This window comes from Nymphaea colorata, chromosome 1 (genome assembly GCF_008831285.2).
Source record: "Nymphaea colorata isolate Beijing-Zhang1983 chromosome 1, ASM883128v2, whole genome shotgun sequence".
NCBI lineage: Eukaryota > Viridiplantae > Streptophyta > Magnoliopsida > Nymphaeales > Nymphaeaceae > Nymphaea > Nymphaea colorata.
In genome coordinates, this window is record NC_045138.2 from 15,189,917 (window position 1) to 15,202,174 (window position 12,258).

The 12,258-nt window shown below is 39.3% G+C and overlaps 1 protein-coding gene across 1 annotated transcript; it reads left to right on the forward strand.

The window, feature by feature from the left end:
* Positions 1 to 514: 514 nt before the first annotated feature.
* On the forward strand, positions 515 to 8,308 carry LOC116253012 (serine/threonine-protein kinase Nek2). Its single transcript, XM_031627711.2, has 14 exons — positions 515 to 1,711; positions 1,813 to 1,879; positions 1,962 to 2,027; positions 2,902 to 2,948; positions 3,050 to 3,095; positions 3,242 to 3,322; positions 3,469 to 3,511; positions 3,612 to 3,661; positions 4,570 to 4,651; positions 4,749 to 4,798; positions 5,378 to 5,451; positions 5,639 to 5,690; positions 5,778 to 6,443; positions 6,581 to 8,308. Exons 1-14 carry the CDS (start codon positions 1,614 to 1,616, stop codon positions 8,024 to 8,026), a joined length of 2,868 nt encoding a protein of 955 aa, XP_031483571.1. The 5' UTR covers positions 515 to 1,613; the 3' UTR covers positions 8,027 to 8,308.
* Positions 8,309 to 12,258: the final 3,950 nt, after the last annotated feature.

Sequence of the window (12,258 nt, forward strand, 5' to 3'; positions counted from 1 at the left end):
TTGTTATTCACTTATTCTTGCTAATGGTGTTTGCAAAAACAAGTAAAGTCGTTAGTCCCGAAGCATCCGTTACGAGTCTCTTTCTTTAAGTTTTCAACAATTTTAATTTACTGCTGATTTGTGCATTTAATATAATCCCAAGTCGATTCTTATAATTAAGCGCCTACACCAGCCGTTTTTCTTTTTAATTATTCATCTGATTATTTCATTACAAACAAGAGTTGTTGGCAACAAGAGATTTGCGAAATATGCTGAAGTAAAAATTAAGAACTCACTTTGTGTCTCTGACATGTTCTCGTATACCATCTTCAATTATTTGTAGTTGGAAAAAGAAAAAATTCATATGAACTAAAAAATATTATGAAAATGAGATTTATTTCCATATGCCATAGATGCAAGGTTTAGTAAGCATGGATTTGATGTTTACAGATTTTGGAGGTTCATTTCGTCAATAGTTAGAAATGGTAGAGCTTGGCTGGAGTAAAGCGTGGTTTTACTTTTGGGGAATGGAGGGATTCCACTTGGGTGTTGCAGTGTGATGGAAGCGTCGGGGGAGAGAGAGAGAGAGAGAGAGCAGCTGGAACTGTCGGCGTCCGAGGCCCGTCAGAAGGTGCCATTAAAACTGCACATGCCAACAACTCCTCTCTCTCGCACTCTCTGTTACTGAGGAGAGACAGTGATCTGCCTTTCAGTCTCTGATCGAGCCATTGCTCACGTCCCAGCTGCTGAGCACGAGCGGAAGCAGCGGTCCTCACTCTTTCGATCGACGTGGCCGGCGGGGAGCTCAAGTGAAGAGAGAAGACCGTCTGCCGGGGAGACGGAGGGAGGAGAGGCTCGAGTGCTTCGTTGCTTTTGGAAGTAAAGGATCGGAGAAATGCGAGCGGACTAGATTGGCATTTGTTCTTCGTCGTTTCCGCCGTAATGGGATTGCTTTACGGGAGGGAATTCGTTGCTTTGCGCGGCTTTTGTTCGTTGTTTGTGCTTTCACGGTGATGAGATTCCGTTGTGGGAGGGAATTTGATTCGTTCTGGGTTTGTCGTTGCGGGAGGTTGAGTTTTAAGAGGGGAGCTTTGAAGAGTTCGAGAGGTTCTGAGGTGGTTTGCGGTTCCCGGGCGAGGGGTTGGTGTTTCTGCGGGGCGCTGGCCGGAGGTGCTCACATTGCGCCGATTTGGACTATGATCGCTTCAGTTACGGAATTTCGCTGCCCGTGATCAAGCTTGCTTGCGCCTCATTGGAGAAATTTGGAGTTAAAGTGAGGATTCTTTCGGCGTAATTAAATATCTCACTATAAGTGAAACCTTGTGAACTCAAAGCATCATGAGAAGGAGATTTGCTTCTATCCTACAGATTCAAGTGGTTCAGGCAGGAATCGGCGTTCCTGTCAAGAATTTCTAACATTATTTGGCGTGTTTTGGATGGATTTGCATTAGGAATCGGCGCTTTCATCGTGGAATTGTATCATACGTCCATTTTTCGTAGTAAATTGTGGGTTCAAACGTTTCGCAACTCCAGCTTGCTCACTGAGAACTTAAAGACTATCCTGCTTTGTCATCCTCATTTCGGTAGGAATTCATCGTCGATTTTGATTACCGGCTTTCTCGTGGATCGGCATCATGGCATCCCGAATGGATCAGTATGAGATAATGGAACAGATTGGCAGGGGAGCATTCGGAGCAGCAATCCTTGTGAATCACAAAGCAGAGAAAAAAAAGTCTGTTTTCCATTTCGATTACTTGCTCCTTCCGTTTTGAATTTCTCTTTTATTTCGTTTTGTATGGTGGGTTACCTGCTGCTTTCGCCTATCAAATTCAGATATGTTCTCAAGAAAATACGTCTGGCACGGCAAACTGATCGTTGCAGGAGGTCAGCCCACCAGGAGGTAAGAGATAATGGCCGCTATTTTAGTTCACTACCGCAATTGATTTCGGTTGTTCTTATACTTGTCATTTATTCGTTGACAGATGGCTCTCATTGCACGGATTCAGCACCCTTACATAGTGGACTTTAAAGAAGCATGGGTAGAGAAGGTACACAATACTTCTTTCCGAACCTTAGCTTTCTAGGCGATCGTCAATTAACCGATCGTGTTCAAAATTGAGCCATAGGCTTGTCTGATCGCTTTGCAGGCAATAGTTAATTAACTGATGAACCTAGCCGACCTCCGTAATTCTTAACGTATGTACCACTTTTCTACTCATTATTGAGACTCATGCTTTCAATAGCTTCTCGAATTTCCCTAGTTGTTGGCAGGTACGTATCTGTTTCCTAAGATGTTATTACCATTATAGGGGATGCTGGGCTCTGCTATACATTGATCCAGAAACAAGCTCTATGGACAAGATAACATGGAGATGCCAAAATCCTAAGCTGCACGACAAGCCAGCACTTCACCTATTTGGATGTCTATCAATATTATGTACACTTGCGCCCCCACACAGGGACACAAACACACAGAGACACATACATGAGCAGTTAGCAGTTGCATGTCACCCTGGGCGAAATGTTATCATTGTAAATTCAGAACCTATGAGCTAGGATAACTGAAGTATGTTGAAAGTATGTTAACTTACAATTAACTGATCAGCAAATATGCGTTTAGAAGTTCTACTAGAGGTTCACAGTGATCAGATGAATTAGCCATACATGCGTTGCCAGTTCTTTTAGGTTAACATTTTTTTTTTTTGGGGTTATTTTTATTCACGTTTTGAAAACATAATTTTTATCCTTCTAATTGATCCCTGTAGTTCAAGTGTAAATAAGTTTTCAAGACACTAGAGTCAATTTCTAGCTCCACAAAATTTGTCTTTTCATTTTTTTGCCTCTTCTCCTATCCTGCCTTTTCTTTTAGTTCCAAGTTAGGCTTTTTATGTAAAACTTACGTGACCTTTTGCTTGGAGATAGGGTTGCTACGTGTGCATTATCACTGGATATTGTGAAGGTGGAGACATGTGAGTACCACTTCCGAGCAGCAATTTTAGTACCACAGAATTCTGCTGACTTAATAATTCATCATATCATTCATGACATTGTTATCTGTTTATGTTTTTAGGGCAGAGCTGATGAAGAAGTCAAATGGTGCTTTGTTCCCAGAGGAGGTATAGTCATCTTAATTGATCCAGATATGATAATGCTAATAAGATTCATGATAAGTTGCTTATGCTTAGGCATGGCATTGATACTTGCTAGCTTTCAATCCTCTATTTCAAAATTTTCATGCAAAACGTTTTTCAACACTGAACAGAAACTGTGTAAATGGTTCACACAATTGTTGCTGGCCGTGGAGTACCTACATTCAAATTTTGTTCTGCATAGGGATCTCAAGGTTGGTTGTTACTTGTTAGCTTTTGAGTACATCCTCTTACCAACTTTCACAAATAAATTTTTTCTAAATCTGCAGTATGATGTACCAAACAGTGCATCTTGTATGTGTAATTATTAAGCTGATTCTGTTTCGCCTTTGGCTTGTAGTGCTCAAACATATTCCTCACTAAGGATCATGATGTTCGTCTTGGTAAGTATTTTAGAAAACTAACAGCTTTGTTATATTGGCTGCAATTTTCCTTTGTTAATACAATGGGTATCCTTTTACGGCACTTTCATTGTTTGTATAGGTGATTTTGGACTTGCAAAAACTTTGAAGGCAGACGATTTGGCATCTTCTGTAGGTCACTTTTCCTCTTGCATATGGTTTCTGGTTGAGGCAGCACACTATCATTTATTCTACTCATTTCTGTAATCTGAATCTGATTTTTGCATGAGATGCTTCAACTGTTACAGTTTCTGGAAAAAAAATTATGCCTGGTTATAGATTACCTACCAGCAATGATGAAGATTATTGCAGAATCATTTGAGATATTTATTTAGCAGATATTGGAGGATCCATTTACAACCGGTGGAATTGATAAATTACTCTATAAGCAGGAAGGACGAGGAGATGCAAAACATAGAAAAATGTCACAATGAACTCTCTGATTTTTTTCTTTTAATATTTGTCCTAAGGTGTCGTTTGCAGTGGTACTGTCATACACATATTACGTATAACTATTTATTTGTTTATGTACATATAGTTATTGGTTTACTTATGTATTTGTATCTTTTTTTTTTGTGTGCATATATTCTATGTTTATCTTGCATATTCTATGATGGTCATGCTCCGTAGTGTCTTCCCTTTTTCTTCCTTCATTTACAAGGTTTGACGTGTCACTTTTCTTAATAGCTTAATTCATAGGTCATAAGTCATAACTCAAGTCTAAGAGAATATCAAGTTTTTAGCAGCTGCGTACAGTGCATTCTTCATTTCAGGCATGTTTTACTACCATTGCCTGTGCTCTGTGTTAAGTTTCCTTCGATTGATTTCTTTTGCTTCTTGAATCCCTGAAAATATTTACAATTGCGACCTTGTAATACTTTCTGACAATCTATAGTCGGCTATTCGGTCTACTAGTGTACATAATACTTGTGCAGCTGACCTTCGAATGTCTTTATTTACTTTAAATTGGTAAGACATTAAAGGCAAAACTAATGCTTACGTCGATGTCCTCTCTCTATCTCTCTCCATGATTTCCGCAGGTAGTAGGCACTCCTAATTATATGTGCCCAGAGCTTTTGGCTGACATTCCTTACGGTTTCAAGTCTGATATTTGGTCTCTAGGTGCCCTCTCTCTCCTTCGTGTCTCCATGATAAGCCAATCATTTTATGCGATGATTATATTAATGTTTGAACATAAGTTATGTATGTGGTCTTGCAGGTTGCTGTATGTATGAGATGGCTGCACATCGTCCAGCATTCAAGGCTTTTGTATGACCTACTCACCTTGACTCATTCCTTATCCTATTTTACAAGAGTTCCAAGTTCTTGATTGACCTTCAACACTAAAATGACAGGATGATGGATAACCTTGGACTAAGTAATATCATATTCTTCTCAGATAATTCACGTCAAAGGTTGATTCAGTTATAAGTCGAGGCAAATTAGGAAACTGAAAATTAACTCCAAACAGAGTAGACCGGTAATGATACATATATATAGATGAATATTCTTGAAGATATCTGGGTTTAATAAAATAACTCACCACAGGCATAACAGTATTGAAGTCCCACGGAAATGATTAAACCTCAAATACAGATCATGTTAGATGACCAGTGAAGTAAAAGTTATCCATTACATTATTTCTGATTATACCATTAAGTTGGGCTTCATGTTGCTGTAGAAACCCTGTTTGTGAAATGATGTTATATTCTTTTATGTTCGTCGATATAATTGTTCTTGTGGACTTCTGCTTGATTTCATGTTTGATTCTTAGCGACCCCCCTTCCTTTGCCATGTGTCTTACTAACGTGTGTTTATGTGTTTGTTGGTCACATCTGACTTATTTAGGATATGGCTGGGCTTATAAGCAAAATAAATCGCTCTTCCATGGGTCCACTACCAGCATGTTATTCTTCATCCTTGTGAGTATTTGTTGCACTTTAGATTTAATCTGTCCTCTATATTTAGTCCCTAGCAAATGAATTCTTGTCTTTAGCTTTTTTATCCGGAGTTCAGCATCCCTTAGAAATACTAGTAATTTTGAAGACGTTGATCATGTCGGTTATATTCAATTTTTCTAAGAGGAATCACGGAGACCATAAATTGCAGGAAAACACTTATCAAGAGTATGCTGAGAAAGAATCCAGAGCATCGGCCTAGTGTAAGATTAAGATCCTGCCGTTGAGTGCTTTGCCAAAATTTTTTGTCCCTTCCCCTTGATTTTTATACCAGTAAATAAATTTGACAGGCATCTGAGATTTTGAAGCATCCTTACTTGCAACAATATGTTGTTCAATATCGTGTCTCTGTCAATCTCATATCATCTGCGGCACCTGAGAAGCCCCTCCGCAGTGCACACCGAAGTCACAGCATGGCTGAAAGCCAAACTAGTAGCCGGTCTAGCAGTGACAGGGAGAGTGTACATTCTAGTGGAAAAAGCAATCATTTCCTGGGCGCTGATGACCACAAAGCTAATGAGAGAGAAAGCCCAAATAATGATTTGGTGGACTCTGCTAATAGCTGCAATCATTCACCAGTGGGAACATCTCATTGGTCAAGTGACACATCCTCTCCAAGCATCAAGAGTACTGAAGTAAAGAAACATGAAACTTACACTCGTGATGTTTGCAAACCTAAAGCTGATGTAAAGGCACAAAAAAATGTAAAGAATATATTGGTTGCTCTAAAAGAGGAGGTTAAAGCTAGGGAAAACAGCTCGCCTCTAAGAAGCAGTCGTTCCAAGAGCAGTGGTGTATCAAGCCAAAAGACTAACATTGAGGCATCACCTGCTGTTTCCAAGCCTTCTGCCGCAATATCATCCTCTCCGAAGCCTAGCAATGACAATGCTGTTGCACCCAGAATCAATGCTGATATATCGAAGAGGATGCCGACAGCGCACGTGTTGAAGCATACGGTGAGATAGCAATATCATTTTTCTTTCGTCATAATAGTTTAAGCGTCTTTAAATTGTTTGCTTTAGTTTTAAGTCAGCAAATGAATTTCAACGTGGAACCCTCATCTTACTGGCATTTTTTTGTCTACTTTCAACAGTTGCCCACACCTGAGGGTTCTCCTAAGACTAAAGCAAAAGTTGAAGAATTGCCAGCCTCTGGCCACCTGAAGCCTGTTTTGGAAGATGGACTATCTGGAAAGCCAAGACAACGCCATGCAATTCCCAGTTTCACAAGAAGAACATCAGTCCCTGTGCAGATGAAACACTCTGAAGGTGGCATGGAGCAACCAGCAAGTGAGCTCAAGCAAGAAGCAAAGAGTGCTTCACATGAGTCATGTAAAGGAACAAAAACAGATGCTTCAACTTCAAAATCATCATGCAATAGCAGTAAGGATTTTGAACTTGCAGAGGAGGGTTCTGACACTATAGGAGGAAATAGGCAGCAAGATGTGGAGCAAAAGCCAAGTAATAGAAATTGCAGCTTACAAACAGAAATCTTAGGGTTACATCCAAGTGTTGGAGTACAAGCTCCCGATACCTGTTTGAAGTTGTCATCTGAGCCTGTAATGCAGGAAACTGGACTTTGTGTGAAGAGGGAATACAGCAACTCATGCTATGCACCTCACATTCCTCACTGTCAAGGTCAAGTTCACAGCAGAATAATTCCTGAACCTGATTCATCTGCTTGTTCTACCTCACGTATAGCAGTTGCCATGTCAGAAAATCAGTCCATAGAAAGCACTGCACACATGGACAGAACTGTCTTAACCCGGGTTGAAGAACCGCATGCAAATGGGGATCGTCAAAATAATGTTGTCCTTGACGATGAAGTGGAGTCAAGTGCATGTCCTTCCCCTTCTACGTCTGTGCAGCCAAGTACATCCCATGAAGATGAGCTTCCTGCAGGCAGACCTGGTGAGCCAGAGATAGAAACAGACCCTGTGTCGTGTTCTGTCTCCATGGCAGCTGGGGACGACAAATTCATGGTTACAGAACTTCGCTCCTCTATCCATGACACAACTTCTTGCTCCGTTGCAGCCACACCAAAGAGCCTGCATTCGGATAATGAATCCAAGGTACAGAAGAAGCCGTTGCCACACCTCCCTCCGGCATTTGATGATGTCATACACGTCATAAGGCATAGCAGTTTTCGAGTAGGAAGTGAGCAGCCAGTGTTGGAGTCTATGGAGATGGGAGCACAGAATATGGATGTCGGCAAACTGATTAATGTGGTGAGGGATGATCCTCAAACTAAAGCTTTGAAACCGACTTTGGTTCAGAACATGGGAAATGAGAATGACAGTGTAGACAAGGATGAGACTCCAGAAAGGGAGGCCTTGGATATCAAGTCATACAGACAGAGAGCGGATGCGCTTGAAGGGCTCCTGGAGCTTTCTGCAGATCTGCTACAACAAAAGCGTTTAGATGAGCTTGCAGTGGTGCTGAGACCGTTTGGAAAGGACAAGGTTTCGCCAAGGGAAACAGCAATATGGTTGGCAAAGAGCCTAAAGGGAATGAACGAGGGGAGTTCTGGACGTCATTAGTTTGGGGCTAAAAATGTTGAATTTTCTTCATTTTTTCCCTTGTCAATTTCTGTTTTCAGTTTATCTCTATCTTATTTGTTTAATGCAGCCAAATAGTAAATGTGTTCCTATGTTCATATTCATTTTTCAATTCTTTAATTTGAATTGGAACTAGTCCAGCTTCGCATTTTCCCGTATGGCTGACAAATGCTGCTTTACTGGATCATTAGCCCATTAAGGCAATTGAAACTGCAGGTTGTGCAACAAACGTTTCTTAAGTTAAACTTTTTGTGTGATGACTAACGGTGTTTTTCAGCACAGATCACCCCATTTGCAACTTGTACAGCTTAATAGAAAAAAAAAAAACAGAATATTGATGTTGAGACGTGTTCTTTTTTGCATAGAACTAAGGGCCCGTTCTTGTTACTGTTCGATGAACTCCGCCCATGGAACATTGTGATGATAACAAACTGTTATTATTTTATGAACTTGTCCAAAAATTTGGGGCAGATTCATAAAACATTGTGTTTAAAAATTGGGGCAAATTCATAAATATTATGTTACAGTGTTTCATGAATCTCTCCAAATTTTTGGGTAGATTGCTAGTGTTGCCAAAATGGGGCATAACAGACTGTAAATAGAAAGTTCATGCCAAAAAATTTTGATCCAAAGAAAATAAGATCACGTCATCTTTTTCATCTTAATATTATTTTCACCGTCCATTCTATATCCATTGTTTTTCCGTTTTTAACGGATCTTGGAAGCCCAATTCTGACTCCTCATTTGTCAGCTCCTGCAAAGCATAGAAAATGAAAGTTGTGCTTTCAACAACATTGGCGTAAATTTAATGTTTTACTAATCTATAACTCGTTACTCAGTCTCCATTCTGCCTAACAATCCTACATTGTGGGTTCATCACAGACCACACCCATATATAATCTGTAGATTCTGTACAGCTTATCCTTTTTTTCACCATCAAACTGTAAATACCAAAATCTCGAAGCCAAAACATTTTGAGGAAATACGATAAAGCAGATGTTCAGATTCATACTAGGTGAATCGCCGTTGCCCTGTTTTTGTTCATTCCACATATGAAGGAAAATTTTGACCCAGGACGTGCTGGACATGGCACGTCTTCTAAAAAAAAGCACTTAAATTATGCAACTTTATTTAAAACTATGAATTTTTGAGGCTAGATGTCTGTGAAATTATATGTTAAGAAGCTAATATTTGGTCATATATAAATTTTAGGGGATGTGTAAATTAAGTCATTGTAAAATTATGCAGACTGATTGTAAGTAGTAGATCACCAATGCTAATTAAAGTTCACATAACAGGTAGAACGAGTAAATATGAAAACTACATATTGATTGACTTCGAATCATTTGATTGGCTTAATGATGGATTACAATCTTATAAAATACTCCTCTAAAGTCAAAATATTAGTTGTCATTTATGTTTTAAACAAATGTATTATATATATGTATATATAACACTTATGAAAATAGGTTTTAGAAAAGTTTCGAAAAGTCAAGACGTAAAGTCTTCATAAACCAAAAATGCGATAAAACTGCAGCATCACGCGGAAGTGAGAATTCCAAGATCCCTGGACTTTGGCATCCCCAGTGAACTTCAAGCACAGAGACCAAGAAGGAATGCAGCTTCCTATAACCGATGCAGACGGTATGACTGGCAGTGCACCATGGCAAGTTAAAGATCAGAGCACAGCCATTTAACCATCAGAACTGGAACAACGTTTATCTTCAAAGAAGTCCCTGGATTTCGAAAAGGATTCTCATTATTGGGGAGAGAGAGAGAGGGAGGCCAATTTATAATTTTCACTTGGAATATGCCCAAGAAAGAGAAAGATGCCGGTTGAACTTCTTAAGGCGACGCAACCAAAGTGGGATACGCTCATTATTGCATTTAACTCAGCCCTTGGCCTATTTCAGTCTAGCTTTTCTTTTCAGACGGATTCACGAAACAATAATATATTGTTTTCATTGTCAAATAATCCCTCAAAACCATGGCTTGTTTGACATGGATGACTGTCAATTTTTTTCTTTTTTCTTTTCTCTCTATCTTTCCACACATGGTGAATTTACTCAAAAGATACTGCCAAAATGCTCCAAATACATCTAAAAAGTCTGCTGTGCAAGGCAGCAGATGATTAGATTTTCAAGGTGTTAGGATGGCAGCATCCCCCTCGACCAACCCTAAAATTTAAAGCTCAGTGGCCCACGCTAGATGGGTCCACATTAATTTTTTTTTTTAGAAAAAAAAAATAAACTGTTAACCAACAGGAAAAACCTTGAATATCGACACAAAGTATTCAATCAGATGTGACTGAAATAGAAGAAAAGGGTTTTTTAACAACCACAATAAACCCCACTGTGGGTCCAGATCCAACAAAATCCCAACTGTTCACTAGCAGTAAACTTTGAGTATGATGTAAGAGTACAACAACTGATCCAAATACAGACCATCCCCATAGAAGAAAGCTTGCCAAAATCTAATAGGACCCACCAGCTGGGCTCCAGTTCAAACTGTTAGAAAGTAGTAAATGTTGGGTACTATGAAGGGTACAATCATGTGTAGTTTGAACCTAGTTAGAATTCCTTCTCAAAAATCTCGGGCCTTTGTGTCTGAGTCTGGACAGTGCCACATAAAGGGGAATATATAAACAGTGAAAGAGAAAAAAAAACAGACTTTACATATATGATACTATTGTCCTGATCTAGTTACCAAGACATTGGAGCTTGCTAGATCAGGCTATATTTGCTGATTGTCACTTTGTGAACTTCCATCTTCCCCACTTCAAGCCAGATGAATATTTGAAGCATCTGGTAAGTAAAATCCTTTCAGTTGCTGCCAAAAAAGCCGAAGCTAATCAGTTAAATAATGGAAAAAATGTGTGCCCTCATGAGTTTTAAGAAATGGGTGAATTTACATCTCATGCACAAGATCTTGACTTTGTGAGATTGGTTCTTCAAGGTGCATAGGTCTTATCAAACATCTCATCTTTTGCAGAAAAGATTGGAGAGGTATTATATTCCCTACGTCACATGCACCTTTCAATGATTAATGAAACTTGACCTTTTACCAACTAACAAGGACAACTCAATCAAAATAGCTTCCTTCTATTCGACCCCTAGCCAAAGCCAGGTTGGAAGAAACTTTTGCTTCATATTGCATGTTAAATACCTAACTCATACATTTATGAACCAAATCATACTATATGGAAGATTCAGAAAATAGTATAAAACCTAACAAACAGAACAGTCAAAGGAGTCCAAACATATTTTGGAATAGAATTTGATGCATGATACATTTGAAAAGAAGATGTTACCCTATGAGGGGTTTGTTTCGTGTTTGCAATGTGGGCTTATGGACATGGGTGTTCCTGAGCCTGCTCATCTGAACAAGACACGGTGTGACCTCCTGTACCATAGAAGGCATACTGCTTGCTTTCTCTGCAACACAGTGTTCCATAAATTTGACATTTCATGATCATGTCCATTTTTTATACAGATTCATGAAGAACACAGTGTTTGTCCTGTTACCAAATGCGCTTTTGATATACTCGAAAGCTGAACCCTTCCATGAATGCTTTGACCGAAGGTGATTTTAGTGTTCTCCTTCATAAAACACCAACCAGTCACAGACACAGATAGAAAGAGAAGAAAGAAGAAGGTAGCACGTGGGCGGTGCCCTAGAATCTGCAGTGACTAATGGGCACATGGACACTGATCTGGTTCTCATTGTCCTCCACTGATGATATTATGGAGAGGGGAGGAGATGCCTTTGTCCACTCCCTCTAGTGGATCATGGCCTGCTCCCTTTACCCCCACAAAACCTTAATGCGCCTCTCTATCTCTCTCTCTCTCAGCTTTCACTTTCTGTTTTATCCCGTGAACATTTTAAAACTTATGGATGGGACTAGTCACGATCAAATAAACCATGTCATTGTGATGTACACAGGTAGAAGCGGAAAATTTATGCAAGGAGACCACATTTTAGAAGAAAAGTTTTATGGTTTTTGAAATAAGAATATGGTGTTTTCAGAACAAATCTCTTTTACAAGTTAATTCTTGCACCTAAGCATTTGGTTCAATCAGATACAATGAAAGTCTTAAAGTTTGGATAATAACTTAATGAAAAAGAAAAGTGTAAAAGTAAAAGGCTTTTCTTAAACAGATGCATGCTCTTCAAACTTTTGACATCTTCAAGCCAATGGCGGAGCTAAGAAATAG